Source organism: Parasteatoda tepidariorum, chromosome 3, assembly GCF_043381705.1.
Source record: "Parasteatoda tepidariorum isolate YZ-2023 chromosome 3, CAS_Ptep_4.0, whole genome shotgun sequence".
Classification (NCBI taxonomy): domain Eukaryota; kingdom Metazoa; phylum Arthropoda; class Arachnida; order Araneae; family Theridiidae; genus Parasteatoda; species Parasteatoda tepidariorum.
The window spans coordinates 44546373-44573950 of NC_092206.1; the positions used below are offsets into that span (position 1 = coordinate 44546373).

The 27578-nt window shown below is 29.7% G+C and overlaps 1 protein-coding gene across 1 annotated transcript in view; it reads left to right on the plus strand.

Annotated features, from left to right (window-relative positions):
- LOC107439549 (acetylcholine receptor subunit beta-like 1) overlaps positions 1 to 27578 on the plus strand; it is a 112288-nt gene that overhangs the window by 64972 nt on the left and 19738 nt on the right. The window contains exon 2 of the mRNA XM_016052184.3: positions 26443 to 26579. Coding sequence (XP_015907670.1) covers positions 26443 to 26579 — 137 coding nt within the window. The remainder of the gene's footprint in view (positions 1 to 26442; positions 26580 to 27578) is intronic.

Sequence of the window (27578 nt, forward strand, 5' to 3'; positions counted from 1 at the left end):
ATTTTCCAGAAAAAAGTAACCGTATTTGAGTTGTAGGTTTATGCATTTTGCTTTACAGATTGCGCTGTAACTGAGAAAAGTTGAATTGGGTACAAGCTGTTTAAAATGGCAAATTTCGAGACTTTTAAAAAATGGCTTTCAAAAATATTGAACGTGTCCAGTTTCACTTTTTGATCTGATGTATATTTCTAGGGATATTTTTACCGTTTCTTATCTTACATGTAAAATTCTTCGACATGAATATTTCAAGAAAATGGTAGCAACTTTTATATGTAATTTTAATCATTATGTTTGTTATATTTAAAACAAATCCGTCAAAGGAATGCATAACATGAAAATTTCTGTTTATTTGACGCTACAGCTCACTGAAATTGATGCATAAATCGATTATATTGACTCATCAAGCGATTTTAATCTAAACCTGAACTATGCGCCTTTCATCTTTTTAGAATACATTGACAGATGCGTCGCGAAATGGTCTAGAAGTGCTCAGATGCATCTTTTCAATGATTAATGATCGGTTCCCCATATTGAGCGACGACTTTTATTGCATCGGCTGTAACATTGGTCAAACCCAAATTTAAGAGTCTTTATTTTTTAAAAAATTCCCCATTTTTTCTTCTTTTTAAATTTTGAAGGAAGAGTTTAACCCGCTATCTGACTTTAGAGGGAGACCCATAAATCACTTTTATTTTTGGGCACATATCAAGTAAAGGAGTAAAAGCTTGAAAGAGGAATTCTGCTTGTTTGATGCATTTGTTGGTTGAAAAAAAATGTTTTAATAAAATTAGTTAAGGAAATAAAGTGTAGGAAGCTTTTAGGAAATGAGAAAACATGTAATAAGAATTTGTCAATGAATATAATTGGCTTTGTCTTAAAAAACAAGAATTATGACCATGTAGTTTATAGTTATTTTTATTATCTTTTGGGAAAGTCTTCAGATTCAAAACATTTTCGAAAGAAATATATATATCAAGGGAAAAAAATGTGAATGCTTCAGTTTTAAGATAGGTAAGATTTTTAATTTTTCTATTAAATTAAGAAAATCAACTTGAGTACTAAGTTTTGTACTAATTTTGCTCAAATGATAAGAGCTTTTATTTTTTGTAATTTTCTTTTGGGCAAGACTTAAGATTTCAGGAAAATTCTAAAGAAATATATTTATTGTAAAAAAAGAATTTAATTCCGGAATGAATCGATTCTGCAATGAGCTTCAATTTAGAGATAGTTTAATTAAATTAAGAAAGTGAGTTTAATTAAATTAAGAAAATCAATTTAAGTACTATATTATGTACGAATTTTTAAAAACAAATGATAAGATTTATGTATGACTATATTAATTTCTGTAAATCACTCATGTAAGATATATTTTTGTTATTAACGAAACATAGTTTAATTTCTGCAGTTAAGCAAAACAATAATGTAGCTTATTTCCGAAATATTGAGATATGTATTTAAATTCACGTGGAAAGTTTATTGCATAAAATACTTAGGGTTAATCAAATGGCAATGAGTCAAAGTGGTTATATGGTTCTTATTTTAATATTTGATTTTGGTTTTATTTACTGATAAAATAAGAAGAACCGAATGATGATAATGAAAAATCACCAAAGAAGTCAATTATGAGTTAAATTTAACTCGACTACATTAGGCTAAGCGTGAAGAACACCACCGATTCTAGGCAAGTTGTTGAAATGGTATTGTAAACTAAGTGGAAAAAAAAACGGGAAAAAATACAACCGGACGATCTCGGGATCATGGAATTCGCTTTTATCTTAAGGCAAAACCTTGAAGAGTTAGATATTGGGAGATTGTTTAGACCAGGGATGGGCAAACTTTTTTGGTCGAGGGCCAAAAATCAAGAAAAAAAAATGTTTGGTGGGCCAAGTCAGATCTTCAAAATTTAAGAAAGAAAAAAAAGCGATATACAAGTTTTAATTTAAATATTTAGTGGGATGAAGGAAATTGCGATTTCATTTCTAAAAGCTCCTTATATTAAGGTTCGAAGTGAGATGTGCTTATTTTAAGGAACATGGCTAAATCCTTTTCTGTTAGTCTATTTCTGAAATAATTTTTTCTAAGGTTCATAATTGAAAACTCTTGTTCACGTATATAAGATTAAGCTAACATAGCACTGATTTTCTGGGCGTTAAATTTTAAATTTTGGAAGCTAGCTTTTGGTAATGATTTGTCAAACGTAGGCATATTTAGAAACAACTGCTTCAGATGATTGTTAGATTGTCCGCTCTTTGGAGCATAAAATGCGCATTCTGCCAAATGTGAAGTACAATTTACCTATATTAGATTCCATAAGTCAGCTCCTCGAGAAAGACAAACGCTAGTTGGAGCCAACCTACGGCTATTCTATAAAGAACTTCTGCTTTCAACATTTTACCAATAGAAGCTGTCTGTGCTAACTATTTCCATCAATTTATGTATTGTAGAACAAAAATAGAGAAAGTAAAAATGTCATCAGTACTTTGTTAAAAAAAGAAAAACAGAAATAATTTTAAACATAGTCGACAATAAAATGGATGTATATTGTTTATATTTGCCGCTGATCGGCAAATAAAAATTCTATCCGCCGGCCGGTTAAAATCCTCCGGTGGGCCACAGTTGGCCCGCGGGCCGTAGTTTCCCCATCCCTGGTTTAGACAGCCACTAAATCTTTCATCAAATATTGACATTTATTCTAGTATTGACGTTTAATTATAATATCTCGTAAAAATTTGCAACTTTAGTAACGAGTCTAGTTGAAATATACAATGTAAAAAATCATATTCAAAACAACAATAGAAAACAATTCTGGTACCCGAAATGAAAGAAATTTTAATTTTTTAACAAAATTCAAGTTCGAATGTTTATTTTTGAACTAAGTTTGCCTTTGTACTTAAAAACAAAATATAATTTGAAAACACAATTGTTTAAAGAAATTTATGGCTAAGTAGTTATTTTTTTTAAACAAAACCCACTTATCATATTCTTATGAATTAAGAAATAATGAAGCAATAATATATTAGCAGAGAAATATATTTTAAAATTCTTTAAAAAAATAAATAAGGAATAATTGCATGTAAGATAGCTTAAACATAGAATAACGTGATTTGCTTTAACTTTATCTTAACACTTTATTAAACTGTTTCCTGAACAAGGATTTTTAGAGATTTATTGACTGCCTATATAATTTAATGACATAATTGAAAATTCCCATTTAGCGTAAAACTTAAATCATCTTACAAAATGGCGATTTAAATTGAGTTAAGAAACTAAACCTGAACAGTCTGGACATTGGATTTAACGTGAGACTTATGTTAATCTGAAGACGATGAATCTATTTAAGAGGAAACAAAACAGAGAAGTTTAATTAGTTTATGATTAAATAATCTATAATAATATCTAAAAATTTATAAACTATATTATTTCAGTAGAAATTCAAAACATATGCAATACTTTTGCTGTTGAAACGAGCCAAGGATTTCTATTTCTATTTATTTCATGACTTAAGAAACAGTTTCAAACACACACACATATAAAAAAAATGACTTTGTGATCTGAAAATGAAATGCTTAACAAACTGATTGATTTCAGTGACATAATACAGACAAATTAATTTCATGTTGAAGAACACAAATTTAGACTGTAAAAACTGTGGTGCAATATATCTTTAAATTTGATGTTGAACAACTCAGAAAATTAGTAGATTAGTTAATAGCAGGTTTGGCTTTCACATACAATTTAAAGGATGTAAATAAATCTTAACTCTTACAATGGACAAAAGCTTTCGTGCATTTGCACCAAAACACCAATATTTGCAGTTTGGATAATGCCAGTAAGAAAACAAAACAAGGAGCAATTTAAAACGTAGCGGGACAGTTAATTTTTTAGCTTTTCTTAAGATAAAAATTATCGAACTTAGTATCATTTGGCATCCATTCTATGTATCTATATTGCTGCCAATTCTATGTACCTATAATTTCCGTCGTTCTTTATTGCGATAATAAAGAACGACGACAATAATGCGACAGGCAAGCTAAATAATTTAAAGTCTAATTTCGACTTATTAGAACACCCAAATGCACAGCAACCTGTCATTTAATTTAAAAGTATGAAACAAATAAAGTGAAATGAAAAGCGAAAATAGAAATAACATATCGAGTGCAGTGATACTTCACAGTTCAAATCAGTCGACAAAATGTCTATTGTCTAACCATGTGATCGGCGACAACCAATCAAAACCGGAAGCGGCACAAAGATCGCAAGGAAAATAGTGACGCTATTTTACTAAACATTCTAGGGCCTAAGTGCTACTATAAATTTACAGAATTAAAAGTCTGCCTTTAAAATACTTGTGATTGTTTGAAACTGTGTAATAAGGTTATTTATAATTTAATTTTTAAATCTCTGTGAAATGTATTAAATAAGTTTAAAATGCATAATTTCTATCTACTTCTGTCATTAATTCCTGTTTATCTGTTAAGCCCAGTTCCAATTCGAATTAAAATTGTCTCTGTGCTACGAGTATGTTTGATTTACAAACTAAGTGTAGTGCTTAAAAATAAGTGTAGAACGCATCCTAAACTAATGATTCTTACTTTATCTTATATCGCAAAATAACTTTACTGACACTTACGTGTATTTTATCTTACTGTAATATTAAATGTTGATGTTACTAATTATCAGAAATGGTGGCGGCTACTTTACACTGAGTGTAAAAAGACATTGGCGTAGTGAAACACTAGATTTAAGAATTGGACCCATTCTTTGGTGTAAAATATTTTCCATCATTCGTGGGGTTAAGATGCACTAAAATTTTTTGTAAGTTTTTTTTTAACCCTTTCGAATCTCTTTCGCCATGGAAAATAAAAAGCAACAGTTTAAGTACCTTACATTTAAAGCAAAGCTACACTTTCAAACTGTATATGCCATCTTGCTGTAAAGAATCATCTGGGCTTTAAAACAGACGAATAACTAAAATATACGTCTATAAGGGTTTTGTGCCATTTTCAGAATAAAGATAGAGGGCGCTGGCTAAAGATAAGCTAAACTTGACTAAACAATCATAAGTAACGGTTGAAAACTCACATCAGTTGTGAAAATAGTATATTATTCGCATAATCAAAATTTCATGCTTCTACAGAGCCTTCAAAAAACAACATTAATAGCCAAATACATGCAATTGGCTGGGTAGCTATTAAGGGTTAAAATAGTTTTTCGATATTTTTAACGGTATTTTAGACGATTTTAAAAAATATTTGTAAATTTTGTCTTACAGTTTGCTTAACTTGTTTTTTTCCCCTTACACTACTCTAAATGAATAATTTTGTATAATGTGTATTTTGCAATAACTTACCTCTTTATTAACTCTCTTTTCTTGCTTAAAAGGTTGGTTTCGATTAGCTGCAGCTCTTAAATCTCTACTTGAGCTTTTATGTTAGATGACTATATATGTTGCATTCGTCGTCTGACAACTGCACGTAGAATTTATAGAGATTAATGACAAAGTTATAAATAATCCATCTAAATTTTGAAACACTGACTTGCTAGAATGCTCAAATATTTGATGCCTTGATCAGATGACAATGCAAGTTTTGGAATTTTTCTGACCACTACTTGAAGAATTTATTGTCAGAGAATTTATCGTTAATGAAAATGTGACACCTCTCTGATTCTTCAAACAGCTCAAATTTCAAATAGATCTTTGCGCCGTATAAGTATTTCAAGTAGTATTGTTTCTTAAATGGTAAAAGTAAAACGTGTCCATTTTTTACTAATCGAAATTTCCACCACTTTACATGCAAATTAAATAGTTACAAAATTGAAAAAAAAATAAAACTAACTTTTGAAAAATATTCTTTTCATGTGGAATAAAAAACAAAAAAGTATCAACTAAAGCTGAAAAAAAAAACTTAAGATTTATTATATTCGTAGTTAATTTTTAATACGAGGGCTGTCCATAAAATAAGGTTCCCAAGGAGCTGCGGACGCTAGGAACGCTGTTAAGCGGGATTTGTTGAGACTGGCGTGTAACTTGGTTCCCTTTCCCCCAGTTCCCGCCCCGGCGAGGTATCTACAACGTTAATTCTTGTCTTGGTAGCCGTGAAAGATGGAGCTTCCATTTGTTTCTCACGCCAGGTGCGAATTACGCTCTGTGATTTGTTTTTGAGTGCAAAAAACTTTCCTCCGGTGGACATTCATTCCCAACTCTGTGAGGCGTACGGGGAAGAGTGTATGAGTGTGCAACATGCGCTCAAATGGTGCAGAGAATTCAAAGACGGACTTACAGACGTCCATGACGAACAACGTTCTGGCCGGCCATCGTTTTCGGACGAAGCGATTGCGAAAGTGGAAGAAGCAATGCTGAAAGATCGAAGGGTGAAGGTTCGGGACCTCAGCGAGATGATCCCTGTTGTTAGTAAGTCCTGCATTCACAACATTTTGAGAGACCTCTTAGGATATGCTAAGGTTTGGGCAAGGTGGGTCCCGAAAATGCGGACGGATGACTATGACAACAAACGGCAACGTGTGGAAGCCGCCTGCGAATTTGTTCATGCCTACGAAACCGATGGCAAGGAATTTTTGGACTCTGTTGTCACTGAGGACGGGACCTGGGTCCACTACATGACACCGGAAACAAAAGAACAATCCCGTTAGCGTAAGCATCCAGACTCGCCAAAGCCGAAGGAGTTTAAGCAAATTCTGTCTGTTTTAAGCTATCTTCGCGGAGCGGCGGCAGAGTTCTACGACTTAGGCATAAAGAAGATGGTACACCGTATGTAAAAATGCATTGATCTAAACGGCGATTATGCCGAAAAAAAGAGGGAAGTCTAAGCTTTCCAAACACGTATTATTCAATGCCAATAAACATGTTTTTCATTGTGAAAATTCGTTGGGAACCTTATTTTATGGACAACCCTCGTACATAGAAAATTCCTTACATGTCTATGGAACATGATGTACGCCATCTTTTTCATTTGAGGTGTGACATAAATAAAATTTTTTCTTTTTCATTCCATTTGAAAAAAAAAAGAATTTTTAAAATTATTTAATCTGATTTATAATTTCATATAAATAGTTCTGTCAGTTTTGCTCATGAAAATTTAAATATTTACTTGCACACAAATGATACAGTTATTAAACAAAAATATTCATATTGTGTTCATCAATATCATAAAATATTCAAAAATATTCATTCATAAAATATTCAGAATAAAATATTCATATCATCAGACCTATGCTATGTAATTCTCATTTTATAGCATTGATTTCAAAACATTACTTTATGTATTTTAAGTCTTCAACTTTTTCTCATATTTGCATTACGGAAAAATGCATTTAAATTTCAAGCATTCAATTTAATAATAGATTTTGCTCTCAGCTTTAAAAAAAATCGAAGCAAGACTTCTTACTAAATATAAATTCCAGATTTAAGAAAGAAGCAAAATAATTTCTTTGCTAACAAAAGAAAGTATCTCTTTTAATCTTTAATATAATGAGATTCTTTCGAATAAACACAAGATATTTTATATGAATAGTATATTTATTATAATTAGATGGAGCAAGCAAATTTTTTTTTCGTTGAAAGGTAGTTTGAACACATTACACATTTCTTGAATACAGAAAAGAAAAATGTGCGTCTGGAAGTTTTCCAAACTAGGACAATTTTTCAATGGTGTAATACATTGCTAGCCTATTTTATTTTTGTTACGAGAATGAATATATATATTTATATATTTTTTTTTTGCTTTCTTCTAAAAGAGGAAAGCTATTTTTCCTCACTAAATTTTTAGATAACATATTGTATCTCAATCTTTTAAAGGAATTGAATTTTTTTACACAAAAACATTTATCAATTAAAATGCAAGCAAACGAGTACTTCTTAATTGAATGTACGGCAACGGTAAATTTAATTAAAATGGATTTTTTTAAAAGTTGTGCTTGTATGTTAGTCGTGGAAATTTTTTATGTAGTAATTAGATGAGATTGCTTCTTTGACTTATTTTTTTCCTTTATTTTGAAAAGATAATTTTTTAACACTTATTTATCTTGACTGATTAGTATTTGCACTTGGTGGAAGAAAAAGTTACAGTATAGTAAATTTTATTTTAAAACCAGTATTAGCGTTAGCGTTTTATGTTAGTTACTAATTGACTTGCTATAAGTGATATAAAAAAAACAATATCTTTTTTTAGAATTTTAAGGACATGAAAGCTTTTTTTAAAAAAAGCATGTTTTATACACATTTTACATTTATCAAAAATTTTGCATTTTAATTTTAAATTTTTATTATTTATGAAAAGAAAACGTTGTATGAATCTTTATTAGTGATCGTAATTTAATTTGCAGCTTCAATACAAGCTTCTTGTGTTGAAAAAAGTTTTTTAGGAAAGTAAATGACGAATAAATTAAAAATTTTTTTTAATGAGATGTATTACGTAAACATGAAATTAGTTAATAAAGTTTTTGAAAATTTCTTGGCATAAAATTTCTTAGCTCATTCTCAAGAAAAACTGTTTATTTTTTTAAAACTTTTTTGTTTATAAAAAGAAATATTACATGAATATTTATTTGTGATCGTAATTAAATTTGTGGCTTTGATGTTTGACAATTACTGCTGGAAAAATGTTTTATAAAAATTAAATGATAAATAAATAAAAAAAAATCTCTAATGGGCAGCATCACCAAACCGTAATATTACGCAGTAATTTCTGAATAAAAACATATTTGAATTAAATTAATGTATTAAATATATTTGTTAAAATTAAATGTAGTTTATATTTCAATAATTGTAGTTCAATTAATTGTAGTTTATATCATAATAATGCTGCTAAATCTCTATTTATTTTATTTTATTTCCCTTCAACTAGTTTGTGTAAAGGCATGATTAATTATTTCTCGGCAAAATGTGTCTGAGAATTGAATCTTTCATAATAGTTCCTTTTAAACTATTTACTGTTTTGAAGTAAATTAATATAAGTTCAACTGAATCTGGGTTGTATGACTTTATTGGCACTTTAACATACTAATTATTACTCTTTAAACAAATTGAATTAAATATAGTTTTGTGAATATTAAGCAAAATTATTCTTCTATTTGTGTATAACCTAATCAAAATTCATTTCAAATTTATGAAAAAAGAAAACAAAATCACCTCACATTCAAGAAAAAAAAGCACTGTTTCTAACATTCTATTTTTTCCTCATCTCCCATTTCAACTAGTAGGTAAGTAGCAGGTTTAGCGTTTTAAATACTAAATTAAAATTCTCTGAACAAAAGTAACGTAGACATTTTGATGTAAATTAAAAGGTTTAATCCCATGTCTATTTATTTACCTTCTCATGATTTATAGACCTAATATAAAATAGAAATTAAAATTAAGGAGACAATTTTAAAGATAAATGTTTTGGTAAATTTAGCCACTGTCATCATTCATCTTTTCTAAAATCACATAAAGTTTTGATGTGAAACAATTTTTCAATACCTATTTTTAAAACAAAAACTACTGCAACCTCCCCAGACTAGAATAAGAGCAGGATTTGTTGAATAATTTAATAAACTTTCTAATTATGATGAGCAAAACAATACTTCAATGTACTCAGATAATTTGAGAGAAAATGGCTCTTTCAGTTTAATTGAATCTTAGGGCTTACTTTCCTAGAATGCGAAATCTCACTCACTACGTTGTTTCTAGAATCTTCCAGAAGAACGTTCCAGTGTCCACTTTTGATTTTTCGACCACTGTTAACAAACAAAATTTTACTCCTGACCATCTAAGACAGTTGACCTTGGAGGTAATCAACACTATTCCCCAAAATACCATCAAAAGTTTTAATGATGGCAATAAAATAACTGAACATACAGGCAGTGACATCTTTAAGAGACCCCTTGGGGAAAATTCACACTCCGTAAACGTAACTTGGATCTCCGTTCTCTCAGAAGCAAATTTCTAGCAATCATATAGGGCTTTAGGCTATATTGAGACTGTGATAAACAATGGATCTTATCAGACAGACGTAGCTCGCCACAACATCTCTGTAATTTGATCGTTGTAGGTAATAGAGTCAGTCTTACTACACAGAAATTACAGATTCTTTGTCAGCACCATGGTATACATTTTCAGTGTATCCCTTTCTTGTGGAGATCTTATGGGAACGAGATGGTGATCAAATATGCCACAGAGGGCTTCAATTATCTTTTTCCTCCTTCTACTGTTCTACTCCATTTGGAATTATACTCTATGAAAAAAAGTGCAACGAAAGATTGAATGGTTGGTGACCTCAGTCCATCACTGGTGTTTAGGTCGAAAGCCGGGTTGGACTCTTAACCCTGTTTGTGACCAAAGCTCTCTCACTGCCAGCTAGTGGCTAAAGTAAGAACCACTCCTTCAAAGACGGTGAGAAAATTTTCGCCATTTGCCACAATCAAGAGTCTTGCGCAAAACACATACTGGAATGTTTGTGTCTCACTAAGGTGAAAATTAATTCAAATCTCCTCATTGTCATTGACGTTCTTCGAGACAACGGTCTTTTGGACCTGGTCTGACTTCGTCAGACTTTGGAGAACTAGTAACAAGAACAACGACTACAACAAAACAAAACAAAACCAAAATTAAATGTGGCGATCAATGGTATATGTTACAAAAAATGACATTCTTTGCCAATACATAGTTTGGATCTGATTGGAATGTAAAGTTAAATAAATTTGTGATTGTAATTACTTAAAATGCATTGAATAGTAAAAATAGTACATTGGTAAAAGGATAAATCGAAAAGTGTAAAGCAATAAAATAAAAAGTGTAAATACAATAAACAATTACACAAAATTTAATGTACCTGCAACGTATTAAAATAAAACAGAGTTACCTTTAAAAATCTTATAAGAAACACTAACCTACAAATGCTTTGCAATCTAAACATTTATATCTTAAGAGTTATACTTTTACAGAGGGGTGAAAAAACACACTGCTTTATGCAAATTTATTAAAATTGAACAGTAATACATTTTATTTATAGATTTACTCTGTTTTTACAAATTGAAGTAAAAATGTTGTAAGTTAACGTAATTGAAAATTATCATAAATTGTTGCGTTACTTAAAGGAAATATTTATATGATGTTATTATGAGATTATAAGGAAATAAAAAAATTCCATAGAAATGATTAGTTTTAATTTTTTAAATAGTGTCATATTTTTCACTTGATAAATTAAGTCTTTTGAAAATAATACAATGAATAATATTAATCATAACATATGCATTATTACCTTTTTGTAATTTTTGGCAAATTTATTTCATTGTAAGTGGGCAGATTTTTTTTAGTGAAAACTATGATTTACTTCCTTCAATAAGAAAGAATAAGAAAAAAACATGCTATAAATTTTTATTTTAAAGGTAGTAAATAAAGGTATACTAATCTTTCAACTTATTTAGCCTGAAACTTTTATTCATTGGATTATTAAAAATATTATTAAATATGCAGATTTATTAAATCAAACAGAAAAAAGCCGCGGCATTAGGATTTGCAAATAAGCTTGTATTGACAATCCTTCTCTAGCATCCAACTTTTTTCCAAGTATTTGAAATCTTCTCAATTTCAGAAGTTTTAGTCGTAGGTAAAATAATTCAATCGAGTACAATAAATATTTTAGTAGCTTCCAGCCTTTATCCAAAGATTAGTTCTTATTTTATTTCCAACTCATGATAGAAATTGAGGAGTCTTAAATCCTCTTCCCCCCATCAATTGCCATCCGAATGAAGATTTTCTTTTGGGAGACAGCGTCGCCAATAAAACACTACTAAAAAGAAATTCTCACGTCTTAAGCTTTAGGTCTATGTTTTCAAAGCTAAATGACTTACAGGACATTCAGAGAAAAAAAATGTGATGCCAACTGGAAAGTAGGGATTAAAGGTTACTAATGCTTCTCTGCCTTTCTCACCAGATGGGCCCTAGAGATTTACTTCTTCTACAGATAAGTGAGTGCAATTATAAGATGAATAAAGCAAAATGAACAAACACTTAGTGAGTAAAAGCATACACATTTCTATTTTCGTTCGTAAATGATTGGGATACGTAGTCAGTTTTGGGTTTGGTGGCAATTTATTAATCTTAAATTGCACTAATGGTTTTCATTGTTTATTATTTTCTACGAAATAAAAATTGGAATTAAAAATATTAGAGGATAAAGAAAATATGTTTTCAATCTTATTTTAGAACACTAATCGATACCCTTCCGAAAACGACATATGGTGACTGTAGAGTAAAATGAAAAATGATATTGTAATACAAAAAATAAGCATAATTACGATAATTAAAACACTAAATTATTATATCCTTTATTCCTTTTATCAATAAATGTAACTCATTAGCATTTGTTTTATTCAGTAATCTTGGATTGTGACGGAAATCGGTTCTATTAATAGATTACTTTCAGCATTTGCGATAATCCATCTACATTGCATAAATGAAGCAATTGTATCCGGTTACTTCAAAGTTTTCTCTTTATTAAAAATTCGTTGTTATTTCTAACCGTCAGCCCATTTTTAACACCTATGACAAAAATGGTCCCTGGAAAAAATTTATAGCAATTAATAATCATTGGATTGAAGATGTAAAAGAATTGCATTGAATATGTAAAAGAAAAAGTTTAAATAAAATCATGAAAATGAACGAAAATTTGGAGTTTACGATGTATACTTAGAAATTGTACAAAAATTGACAAAATATTTTTTTAAAATTTATCAAGTAAATTTCGTCATTCAGATATGCAAATTTGTTGCACATGGAAGATGTATTAAAGCTGTCAAATGAATAAAAATTGAATTTACTTTTAAAATTCACAAGTATCAAAAGACGCAGGCTTAAATTAATTCTACTCAAATTTACATAAATTCGAAAACTTTTACAAACACTTTTAATTTATAAGATTGTATTTAATCAAATTTTTTTTTCTTTTTTTCAGAAAAGCATGAAAAAGAATTAATCCTTTTTTATTTTTGCCTTGTTAGACAAGACTTCCCATTAAAATTCCGTAAATATACGAGCATCATTTCATGCTAATTCATTATTTTAATCAAATTCCATTTTTTCCTGAGCTAAGAATTTTTGATGTTAGCTAATGGAAAGTTATGATTTTACTTTTCTAATTTTTCTTCGAATTTCACATTAATGAAAAAGGAACAAAAAAATTTTAACGGTTTAGTTGCGTGAGTAAGAAGCAAATTAAGCAGGTTTATTTGTAAATTTTCAATTTTATTTCATATTTTTGTTTTGAAATAATGAAAGAAAAAAATTTTATGCAAACCTTTGATGCATAATTATTGATAAAATTTTTGTTTTAGGCGTATATTGCGTACTTACTACAAACTTGTATTGACTAATCACGCAAAATGTTGCAATTATATTTTCATTTTCAAAGACTATTAGTAAACAAAAATTATCTATAAAGGTTTCTTAATATAAAATAGTAACTCATAAATCCACAGAAAAACCAACATATTAGGAATACGAATTTTTCAAGGTTTTTCAGAATGCTCAGCGAATCTATTTAAAAAAATATTTTGTTTTGAAACGAAAATTACTATTCCTCTCGAATTGTTATAATTTCGCATTGAGGCTCGCACCGACCATAGTGCTGATGTAAAATATCCTCAGTGGTAGACGGATCCTCGGTTTGAATCCCCCAGGCTAACCATGGGAGGTTTATGTGGTTTTCCTCTTCATGTAACGCAAATGCGAGTTAGTTCCATCGAAAAGCCCTCAACGAAGGCAAATTTCTCCTAATACTTTATCCAGAAGTTCTCATGTCTTCTGGATCGGGTTCAAAATTACAAGGCTACGGAGTTTTGTACTCTTAAACCCAAAATTGGGTTGGCTGTTCAGAGACCGTTATAAAGAAAAATAAAATAATATGCGCTTTTATAATAAATTACATGATGAAAATCGTATTTTTTTAGCGATTATGCTGATAATATTCTCTATTATATTTCCTTCATACCAGTAATAATGTTTCTATTTATTGTGTATAACAAATAATTATTTTTGCAGAATATTGTCAATTACATCGTTTATTAATCAAACGGAGAAGTAACTAGTCATTAAGTTTTTTTTTAAAGTTCAAGGATTATTGATATTGCAATCATGGGCATAATGATAAGAAAATCTTTTTCACTTCTACCTTACCCAAACCAGTTTACAACTCAAATTCAAAAATATTCTAATCATTTCTAATTCAACTTTAATTCAGATCGTTTCATTGTATTTTGTCTAAAAAATCGAAAAAGTATTATTTTTTTTTCTCTCTGAAATTATGAAAATAAATCCCAAATCAGGAAAACAAAAATCTTAACCTTGGTCAAAACAATAAAAGTTTAAAAGTTTCGAAGGAAATGGTGAATTTCCTGATTTTTATTTATTATGTATAACTAATAATTATTTTTGCAGAATATTGTCAATTAGATTGTTTATTAATAAAACAGAAAAGTAACTAGCAATTAAGGTTTTTTTTAGAGTTCGAGGATTATTGATATTGCCATCATGGACATAATGATAAGAAAATTTTTTTCACTGCTACCTTACCCAAACCAGTTTACAACTCGAATTCAAAAATATTCTAATCATCTCTAATTCAACTGTAATTCAGATCGTTTCATTGTATTTTGTTTAAAAAATCGAAAATGTATTATTCTTTCTCTCTCTGAAATTATGAAAATAAATCCCAAATCAGGAAAACAAAAATCTTAACCTTGGTCAAAAGAATAAAAGCTTAAAAGTTTCGAAGGAAATGGTGAAAAATTAATGCATGTATATTAAAAATAACTGTTGAAAACCCGATAAACAAATCAGCATAATAAAGCGCCGTTAGAGATATTAGAGCAATTAAGTTTATAATGGAAGAAAGGAGAAAATTGAATCACATTCCACTCTTACGAAAACTCTCCAAAGAGGCTTGATTTGTTTGCAACCACATTCAATCCGATTATTTCCGGTCTTTAAGAATTCATCATTAGCCAAAATAATGAGCCATTGATCCTTCGGTTGTGGCGCCTTTTAATCTCAAGGGTATGGACGCTTAAATTAATTTCGTTATAAATGAACCGAATTTAATTGAGGGTGGTTTGCATGACTTGGCGAAATTCGACATTTCAATAAAATCTCACAGTTAGAGGTCGTGGAAATAAAAGGAATGTGAAATTTTTTTTTACAAATAACACCAAATTTAGATTTATTCGTCGAATAAGAGAAATTGCGGGAAAATGTATAAGAAAGTTACTGGGTAATTGCTACGTTCATAAATATGTCGCTCTCTCTATTTACGTATAGTGGAGTAGTTTCCCTATTGTTCTTGGATGATTTCTCTTTTTATAAATATAATAAATAGAGAAAGCGCAATACGAATTAAACGAGCCGAATAAGAGAAATTGTATGAAAATACATAAAAAAATGATTCCGTAATTGTTAACTAAGTTAGTACTGGCAGTGGCGTACGCAGAATTTTTTCAAGGGGGGTGTTCATTATTTTCTGAAACTACTAAAAGAAATTCAAGTCTGTAATAAAGTACTATTATTTCCCTAATTTAGACAGCTAGACAATTTTGACTTTTCATTTAGGTGTTTAGTTAAATTTTGATTTGATTTTTTAAGTTTAAGAACATAATGTCATATGGGTGGAAAGTAACACTTTGAGGGCCACTTTCACATTCATCAGATTTTGTTATGCTAGAAACGTTTTCGTCAACAGAAGTATCATATATATATATATCGAGCTGGAATGAATAACTTTGACGAGCACAGTATCTCCAATGGTACTGTTACTGATTTTTTCACTAGTCGAAATAGGGACGACGACGGGTTCTGCGATTAAATGAACTTTTTGTGAAGACAAGCTCTGAAAGACAAGCGGCAAAGATAACTCTTAGTCTGACTAACTAACTCCACTATACTCCGTTCACCCTTTTATATAATTTTTCACCGCATCTCCAAAATTCTCGAATTGTCTCTAAGACGACAGAACGTCTAGGATTCCGGAATCATCGCGTTAAGACCTCGCGAATGACAGCTAGTCTCGAAAACTATACTGGCAGGACAGAAAGGAACCAGTCCGTAACAGTATCACGTGAATTTGGTTTCAAAAGTACAACCCTATTATAGTAAATGTTTTTTCAGTATTCTGAGAAATACCGTGAGAAAAAAAAAGTAGGCATAAGGCAAATAAAAATATATAGTCTTAAAAATTAATAGCTCGCATAATTTCTACTAAAATTTTTATTTTTGCCATTTTGTCTGAGCTCAAGGGGGGTGTTTAAACCCCTAAACCCCTCCCTCGCGTACGCCACTGAGTACTGGTAACATGGTAATTATTGTACTGGTAACAGTAATATGTATAAATGTAAACTTTCAGTTTTTTCAATATTAAATAAAATGTTTTAAAAATTTAATTAAAATTAAATTGAATTTTAGTTCAAATTCCGCAAGTTCCGAAAAGGGATATGCCGTGGCAAGAAGAAAAAAATTAAAACACGTGTAAAAGTACGAACTGAAAGTTTAGCATTATAAAATACAAATATATGAATATGATAAGACGACGCATTGATGCATTCGCCGTTCATGCACCAAGTAATTCACTCTAATGTGAATAAAAACAGATAATAATAGTAAATACTATTGATTGGTGAATGCAATTAATTTCCCAAGAGAACTGTTAAGCTGTAAAAGCTGCGAAATTTGTTTCTCAAATGTTTATTAAAAAATATGTTTGTATACTTTTGTGTTCGTTATATGTATGCAGGTCTAAAATATTTCCAACTCTCAATTTATTATTGCCGAAAATTATCTTTTTCTTCAGATAACATTTGTATTATTATTATTTTTTTGTTGAGCAGATTTTATACAAACTAAAATCTTACAGTCAATATTAAAAACAAAAGAAAAATAATATTTCCTTCTCAAATATTTAAAAACCAATATAATAATTCTGATTTTTAAGCTCAAAAATTCCATAAACACATATTTGAGATGCTTTAGAGGTAACGTAATATAATGTTAAAATTTTATCATTCATAATACCAATATTATAAATATTCGTTCGAAGTATACAATTCTATAAACACAGATTTAAGAGTAAATGAAATATAATACAAAATAGGAGAAAATATTAAACTCATTTCAATATTTTCCTAGCTTAAGTATTGATTATTTAAATTTAAATCAACTTAATAATCATTAGGATTAGAGGCTCGAAAATGTATTTTTTGAGACAATTTAGCCATAAATCAAAATATCAGTCAAATGGTAAAAAATAAATAACAATATATTAATCATATTATTGTTCTATTTATAGATTTTTCGATGACTGAATACGTTTGTAGATTTTCTTAAGTATAGCACTTAAGCCAAAATGTTTTATTTATGGATAGATTTTGATACATAGTTAAACATATTTATAAATTTTCTAGGACACAGTGTCACAGTTTTGAAAGTAACTTTTGCAAAATTAAATTAATTGAAATGGTTACATTAAATTAGTCCGATTAAAATAATTTTTTTCAAAATAGTTCTGTTTATTTGAAACTACCCTTGATATGGAACTTTAACTCATCTTCTCTTGGCATTGTTATCTTAGATCGAGCTTGCAAATTTGAATATTTGAAAACAACGTAGCAACAAACTTTAATTTCTTTTTATTTACAGATGAAGTAGATGACGTAAGCATTAACCATTCGATAACATTTAAATTAAAATGTGCATAATAGAATTGTTTTAAATTAAATAAACTAAAACATTTTTTCATTTTATTCGAACACGCACATATTTTACAATACATTATTATTTATCGAGCAAATTCCCTACCGAGCAAATTCCCTTTCATTTTACAAATAAAATAAGAAAAAGGATAAATAAAAAAAAAGTTGAGAAAAAAGTTTGAGTCAGAAAAATTTATTCCTGTATTTTATCTCGTACAACAGTTACCAGTTTTAAAACAATTTAAAAACTCTCTCAATATTTCGGCGTTATTTTGTTAAATTTATTTGAGTTATTTTCTCACAGTGATCGTCACTCTGTTGGGTTGAAAATTAGATTTTCTGAATTTCATTCTAGGGAAAAGCGTGTTTAAGCCTACCTAAATGCAATTAAATTTCAGAGCAACTCGTAACAGCTCAACTCAACTCAATAGATCTGACTTAGAGAAAGGCTAAGCAAAACACAACAAAGAAATATACTTTGCCTATTACTAGTTCCAGGGACGCAAATGGAAAACAGGGAAAATTTTCTCTGCTATCTGATATGGATAACGACTGAATCTGCTGCGACTAATTAAATTTTGAGACAGACATTTTCGTGAATAAATGTAATAGGCTGCGTTGTCGGTTAAACTTAGTTTAAATTATTCACTACTATCGGTTATTTCAATGCGAGACGCTGTCTTACGGGCAGAATTTTTGAAGCCTTTAATTTCAAATAAGCTTTTAGGAATTAGTGGCTTTTGCAGCATTTTTCTTTTAAGCACGGTCATTTTATTTTTGTTTTGATGAATTTGGCAGAAAAATATACTTTAAAGTATTTTACGAATATAATTGAGGGCTATATTATATTTATATTTTCTATAGTTTTTAAACAAGCGAGATTTTTTTAGGAAGTTTTCAACGATAGTAAATGTGTGAAGAGTAAATAGGCAATAAGTAAATGAGTGCATCAATAAAAATATTAATTTGTTTCTTTTATCATATTATATGGTCATTAAGAAAATATAAAATCTGTTATGTGCTTATAAAGAAATATATAATAATTATTTCTTGCAGTAATTATACAGTTCTTGAATAATTGTATAATTATATTGTCCTTGCAGTAAGTATAGTAATTATATAGGCAGAATTTAAGAAGCCTTTAATTAAAACTCAGCTTTAGCAGTTAATAACATATTTGCAGCATATTTTTTAAGAAAAAACATAATCTTATTTCTTTAAAAAATGCAATTAATAATAAAATATGCTTTTGGGTAAACTTAAGGAATGTATTATTTAGATTAAAATAAACAAAAGAAGGTAACATATATATATATATATATAAAATAAGAAATTGATATTGATGCGAACTAAATGCATTGTTTTAGGTAAAAAGTAAAAGCAAAAAGAGATATGCAGCGCCAAGTAGTAGTTATTTTAATGCAAATCAATTTAAAAATAAATTTGTCTTAAATATTTTTTCTCCTTACTAAATAATTTAATTCAAGAATTTTCTTTATTTATTCCATTTTTTTAAACTTTTCTGTCGTACTTTTGTAGTTATTGCCTAGTTATTATTAGAATTCTACTCGTATTTTCTAATAAGTAATTTGAAAGCTATATTTAATAAGTAATAATTAAGATAAAAATAAAGTGAAAAATAAATCTACCTTTAATAAAAGAAAAGTTTTAGTTTAAAATATTTTTAAATTAAAATTTAGGTATAGATAAAGATCATATATTTCAATTCTTTTTCTGCTTTAAACTAAGTTTGAAGATGTAAAAGAAAAAGTTTAAATAAAAACGTGAATGAAAAATTTAAACTATGATAAACTAACCAATTTCATTAGACTCCTTTCATTAGATTCCTTTTTATCATAAAGAAGCTTTATTCATTTTACACTTTTGCGAACCCATAATAAATTATTTGAAAGTAGTGTTTTCGCGAATTTCTTGTAGCTGTTTATTCTAAAACTGCGAAATTTTTTGACAGGTTTAAAGTGCATTGTATAAAATAATTTTAGAAGTGTTTCAAAGTTTTGACTAATTAAGAAATTTATTTTTTTTAAGTTCGAGGAGAGATAGCGAATTTTTTCGTTAAATATGACAAATATTTTATACTTTTCGGAGCATAGAATGAGAATCGAATATCCTGCACCCTCATACATTAAGAAATAGTTCCCGAAGATTCATTAATGCAAACTCACAAAATTTCCAACTCTCATTCATAACTTCGAAGCTTGAAGTTTATACCCGTGATGATCACCTAGCGCCAAAAGTTCCATTACCGAATAATTTATCGCTTCATTAGTTGGCGAAATATTTGCCCCTGTCGCCAATTCATCACTTTCTGTTATTGTATAAAGTGCATGAAGCTTGGGGAATGAATCCTTATAAATCAGGTTGAAAGGTATTTATTTTATGCTTGATCGAAAGTAAGGTGATCTTTCTCACTGAGCTAGAGAAATTTAACGCCAAAAACAGAAGTGATATTTAAGGAATTTTGTTATTTTCAGAATGCGAATGTAATTTATGGATTTGCAAAATTATTAAATTATTTTTATTTTACAAAACTATTTATTAAAAGCAAATTTTTTTAGCCTCGATTAATGACTAAAAATATTGCTAAAATTTTTTGGCTGGATGTTCCTTTAAATATATTTTTTTAAATTTTGCACAATTCTTAGAAGTCTGGTGTATATTATCCTTTCAGTTAATGTTAATTGAAAAGATAAATTATTCATTTACCATTATCGCTTAAATTTAATCTTTTTCATTTTAATTTTTTAAACTTACCCAAATTTTCATCATAAAAAAATAACGCATGAATGAATTGTTTCATCAATTGTATATTTCATACCGTCTGTAAATAAATAAATAAGAAATTTAATCAAAATTTTACGGTGACCACAGATGTCGTAGTGTTAATTTTAAATTTTTTTCAACTCACTTTATTGGCTTTACTTCTTCCTCTACAAAATTGCTTATAGAGAGTGCATCACACGTTAAAACACCATCACAAACATTTGTTTACTCACCGATTTTCAAAACATGGTCAAACTTATTAAGGTTCATTTGTTGCGACCGGACTAAGAGTGTCAAATCATATTTCTCTCTCACTTTTCATAATCCACGGAAGCTTTTTTTTATCAGCTTTGTATAAAAGAGAGTTTCACACTTCTCCAAGTTTCTGTCCTCAGGTTTTGCTGCAGTGTTAAGTATAAACATTTTTTGGAAACCTCATATTTTTTTTACTATTAACGCCAGGAGAATCAACTGCTTTTCATAATGATAATTGAAGCTACAGAAAACACCTTGATCAAGAGAATTTATCACTGTGTTTTTTATTTATTTATTTTCTAAATTTAAAGTTTTGGTTAAGATGTAGAATCGGAGGCCTATTTGGTGATGATTTTCGTAGTCCTTCTGAAGCAAAGTCGTAGTCTTGATGAAGTCGTAGTCTTGTAGTCTTTTCGTAGTCTTGATGAAGTCTTGCTGAAGCCCTATTTCTGATTATTTGATATTCTTTGCCGTCTTTAATTTCAGTGACCTCACATTCGGGTCAGTACAACTTTTGCTTACCGTTAAGCGATTAGTTTTTGTTTTATTTTCACATGTATTGATTTATTTTCAAATCGCCAATTATAAAAGAGGTCCCCAATTGTAAACTATTACCCAAGTTTTATATTTCTTAAATTATTATAGTGCGGATGATACCGTGGACAAGTGGAACTGAAATTTATTTCGCAACAATTAGGTATCAAAAGACCCTTCACATTTTTAATCAATTGATAATTTGGTGAAAGTTTATCAATTCTGAATTGTCTTCATTATTTATAAAAATATTTAATACTTACTATACATGCCAGTGGGTTTGTTGGATAAAAAAATATGACAGTGTCCGAAATTCGACCCTTATTCATTTTCGAATTAAATTTTCAGTTATCTTTTTCTCCCCCATACCACAATCACATTCTTAATTTAACAAAAAATAGCGCTGAAGTATGATGATACATAGTTTTTGAAGTAACCTTATACCCCGAGTTATTCCATGAACCACTATTTACAAATAGAGAGTATCGCAAAATTTACTCAAGGTTGCATTTTGCTCCGTTTTTGCGATAAAATGTGGCCAACAAAAAGAAAAAAAAAGACTCCGGGATGACTGACAGTTCATATTAATTAATAATAGAGCACTACATAAAAGAACAATTTGTTTTCTACATTTTGAACATTATTTTGAGTAATGTTGAGTCGTGTAATTTTTCGTTTTGATTATAAGATCTCTTCCAGATCTGAGATGTTACACTGTCCCAAATCATGCTATATAATGCCATAGAGTGGTTTTATTTATTTATTATTAGTATTTTTAGATTTTTCTGACAATTTCACAAAACCATTCACACTTTAAAAGAGGAAAATTAGCACTTTAGAAAAGAAATTCAGCCACTTAAAGCAAAACAGTACATGGAAATTTAGACAAAACGTAGTGCGCATGTACCAACAAAACCATTAAGACCATTAAATCAATGTGATTTTCCATTTATAATCTTATTTTGTATACCTTAAAAATGAATAAGAGTAAATCTCAATTTTTAATTTAAAACTTGCGTTTTCTGTTAAAATTTTTTTTTTTTTTGCATGAGTTTTGAAACATTTTGTAGTCGTGCATTATTTCTCAAAAGCAAATCTTTCTATGGATTAATTAGTCCACAGAAAGCTTTGTTTTTCATTTATGTGTACGAATTGAGAATTACCAAAGTCTTATTAGACTTTCACCGTCCTCAAAGACTGCAGCCAAAATAGCCATTAAACACTTAATTCACTATGCCTACATGAAGAAACCCTACTTTCTCAAAAGCTTAGTAGGCATATCCCAGTCGCACATTGGTCGCTATCAAGGGACCCCACATAAAAGTCGCCTTTACCCTTTCCCTCCTCGCATTACACCCGGATAAAAGGGTGGTAGCAACATTCGCAAGTTGGTGCTTTTATTGCTTCTCAGTGTCGTTGATGGCAACTCTGGGTAATTATTTTTAATGGGGAATTAACAAGCAAGATGACAGGGACGACTCGCATAAAATTTACTGGCATGGCTGCAGTAAAGTTTTTAGAAGAAGAGGAGAAAATTATGTAATGGATAAATGGCGACCGTTTAGGGTGATGGAAGTCGTGTTTGGGTGCTGCGTTAATTTGGAAAAACAGTGTTCATTAAACCTGTGCGCCTTTTTTTATATCCTTTTAATGGAAAAGATACTTATTTACGTTGGATATAGACTCGCTTTTGTTAAACTGGAAGCCCGGTTTAATCATTTGCGTTTATCGACGTAAGGGTTTTATATTGTTCGGTTATTTATGCCTGATGACAAATTATTGTTTTTCTATCGAATTATTAAACTGTGTTTTTCATTGAATGACTTTTTATATTAGAGCTTAAAACTTTTTTTAAAAAATTAATATAATGATTGCCGGAATATGAATTCAATTCAGCCTAATTATTATAGTCAATAAAATATTGCACATTTAAATAATTTTTATCACATAATATAATAAAAAAATACTCCGAATTGTTATGCGTAAAAAATAATAAAATTTTACGTCTAAAATTACAATATTATATAAAAATCAGTATTCAAACCTTATAATAACTATAATTACTTATTAGGTCGTAAGATTTCTTTTTAAGGATGGTCAAATAAACTCAGATATTTTTTCAGGCATAAATTGGACATAAATTACTTCACTAAGCTTTTTAATGATGCATGCAGCAAGCGTTAATTGATATTGCAGTGTCTCTTATTTTTTAGCTAAAATCGATACCAGTTTTTCGCTATACCTAGAATAAAAATTTATATGTTTGGCTTAAGTTCTTATTAATTAGAAAATACTTTAGTTTCTAAATAATTTAGAAATTATATAGAAAATATTTGAAAACAATTGTTGAAACATATTTTTTAGATACTGACATACTACATTGATTTTTAAAAATATATAAATTTTTTAAATAAATTTGAAATGTTTACATTTGGTTTTGAAATTTAAACTTATTTTACCATTAATGAGTTAATCGTTGTTACCCAATAATTAATAATTGACATACCAATATTTGTGACCTTTTATTACCCATTAAGTCGTAGTTCCAAAAAAAAGGGGGACACTATTTTTTCTTAAGACATAATTTTTCAACTGTATCAAGTTTGATTTGCTTTACGATAAAATTAAAACGAATCTTAATTTGAACATAAATGGCATCTTGGGTGTCGTGATATATCTCAGATCTGAAACTATGTCGTATTTGAAAACTATTCCATGGTTCAATCTTTTAGTTTTTGGGCGTTATTGCCACGGATTTTGAGATATGTTGAAAAAATATTGAAATAAACAAAATATTCATAGATAGAATGATCACTTGTGAACTTCTATGAGTAGGGGAGAGTGGGGTCAATAGTACATTTTTTACTTAACTATTTTTAACTAACAAAAAAATCAATATATTATTAGTATTAATTGACAAACGAGTAAAGTAGACTATCCTCTACTAGAAAAAAAAAATAAATACCTTATTTTAAATGTTATTATATTAGTTATTAACAATTTTTGACAGTCGTGCACTTGTTACAATTGTCCCCTCTTACGGGGTCAATTGTAACAGTTCATAAATTCAACTAAAACATAGTTAATTATACATATTATCATAGTTGTGATATATTTTTTTATTGATCAAAATAGTAGTGATATTTTAGGAGTAAAAATAATAATGAGCAGAGACCTAAAGGGTTAAACTTTTAACTTTAAGGGGTTAAAAATTTTAATTTATGCTGTGAAAGGTGACAAATAAAATAATGCACATGCAACATAATATAAATGATATAGGAAACTATTGGTGGTTCTTAAAGAGTTAAGTAATGGTTTGTAAACATAAGATTATTTATTTTCAGCTGTTACAATCGTCCCTTTACTTATTGTTACAATCGTCCCCAAGACGCCATTTCAGCTTCATTTGTTAAAAACATTGCTAGTTAATTAACAAAACAAATTTTTTTTTATTGAAATGTTAATTAAGGTGTCCACTTACATATTCGGTTAATAATTTTTATTTGTTTAAGCAAAATTACTTTGTTACAATATAATATTCTAATACCAAAAAAAGTATTTGCGTAGCTTGAAAAAATCTTTTGTGATGTAACTCTTTCAAAAGAACATAAAAATGGTTGCCAGCAGGGGTGTACATGTAGATTTATTAAATACACCTTGTGCGCCACCTAGGAACCAAATCTAGAACCCGACGGTCGAAATTTTTGCTCTGTTACAATCGTACCCTGTTACAATTGACCCCACTCTCCCATACACTGTAAAAAACGGGTTCTCAAAATTGCATAAAAATGTGTAAAAAATAGCCCCGAAAAAAATATAGTCGAATTTGAAAACTCCATGTATTCATTATTGAGTATACACATGCTCAAAATTGAAACAACATATACTCATTTTTATCGTTCGAAAATGATGTGGAGGGAGAAATGAATGCGAGATATGTTCGTTAGTTCGAGACAGATGTTTAAACCCAAGACCTCCAGGATAATATTTTATTTCATAACTACCGTTTGAACAGCAGACCTAATCTTACGTTTACGACTACTAATGTTCTACACCACAGCCTTGTAATTTTGAACCCAATCTAGAAGACCAGGAAACTCCTGGATCAAGTATTGGAAGAAATTTGCCTTTGTGCAGACTTTTTTGATGGAACTAACACACATTAGAGTTACATGGAGATAAAAATCTCTCCCACGGTTAGCCTGATGGCAAGGAGACTCTAACCCATGATCCATCTACCACTGATGATATTTTACGCCAGCACTGTGGTCGGTTCGAACCGGGCGCAGAATTCGTATCTCCCAGCTATCGCTGGGATTCGAACCCAGTTCACCTCATTGGAGGACGAACGCTCTATTCCCTGAGTTTATAGAAAGAGACTCGAACTACTATAGAAAAGGCTGTACACATACAAGGCTTAGCCCATTGTGAAATAGGAAGCTTTATTTAGTCAGATTATTAGATTAAAAGTAATTTTTTCTTTTTTTTTCAGATCATTAAATTAAATGTCAGTTAGGGTGGTCCACTTTTTACGCTCTGTTCGTAACAATCTTTAAATGATGAACTCGGATGAAGAATGTCTTGTTTAAACCAGAGAAATTTAACTGACGTCTATTTTAAAGTAATTTATTAATGATAACTGTTCTTTTAAAGTAATTTATAATGATAAATATCCCTGCATATGATTATAAAATTCGCTATCATTCATGTGAGATATGAAACATTTCTTCGAATAGAAGGAATTTATGGATTTGAGATATTGTTTAAGCTTGTAATGGAATGTTTTAAAATGCAAATGCTACAAGTTTCATTATTCGCATGCTATAAATTTCTAATATTTGCTACACCAATTTATAATTACGTCTCTTTATGTCTTTTTCACACTTTTCTGGATTTGAAATAATGAGCGTCTGTGCATCTGAGACTTCATTATAATCATTTATTGATTATGATACATGTAAGTCTGCAGATACAAGGTATATTCTATAAAAGTGCATAAATGAGATGCATGCGCGAATAAAATTTTGAATTTATAAAATATTTCTACATTTTCATGAAATGGTTACTATAGTTAAATTGTTCCATCTCTATAGATTTCATATAATTAAAAGTGATATTTTTTCTTTTCTTTTTTAGTTATGGCATCAGAAGATGAAGAACGATTAGTTCGTGATCTTTTTAGAGATTACAACAAATTAATTCGGCCTGTAGAAGTGATGAATAAAACTGTAGAAGTACAATTTGGTTTATCTTTCATCCAGCTCATCAATGTGGTGAGTAGTCTTACATACTTTATTTAATGAAATATTATGATATTAAGTTGATTACGTATTAATATTGCAATATTGTGATATTAATCATATCATATATTACTACTGCAATATGATATTAATTATACTATATTTAACTAAGTAAATTAATATTGTTGATTGCAACGTCAGTGACTGACACTGAACTTTTCTTTTACATCGTATCAGTCACCGGTGACTAACAGTGCAACATGTGATATAAACTAATTACATTAAGCAATTGCTTAAAATTTACTTAATTTTAATTTATTATTACAAATCAATTTTCTATTTCAATCTGTTAGAAGTGCACTTCGCATTACTTTACGACAATGAGAACACTTCTTTTCAGTGAGCGTGGTGTGCTAAGTGATAAAATTATACACAGTCCAGTCACATTAATGTGACCACCACTTACTTTTGACATCAACGTGAAATAACCAATCACAAAAGGCAGGTGGCAGCATATTACAGTAGAGTGTATATAAAGGATGTCCTAGGGCATCTGAAAGCATTTCAAGCGTTGGCGTAATGCAAAAACGTAGCGATTTATCCGACGTCCAAAAGGGCATGATTATTGGCTTTCGGGCCAAGTGTGGAATCATTTCGGAAACGGCTAATTTTGTGAACTGTTTTCGTGCCACCGTGTTGAAAGTATACTGTGCATGGTAAAATGGCACTATCCAAAATCAGCGGCGTGCCACATGCGGTGCACCACGGGCTATAGATGGCAGAGGCGAAGGAAAGCTACGGAGACGCGTTCGGGTGAATTGACGTGCAACTGTTGAGCAACTGACCGCCCAGATGAACCAAAAGGCTACCAAGTGTGTATCCTCAACAACGGTTCAGCGAATGTTGCTGCGCATGGGCCTCCGTAGCAGAAGCCTGGTTAATGCATCTATGCTGACTGCTGTTCATCGGCGACGAAGGCTGGAATTTGCATGCCAGTACCGCAACTGGACGTCCACAGAGTGGCGACAGGTG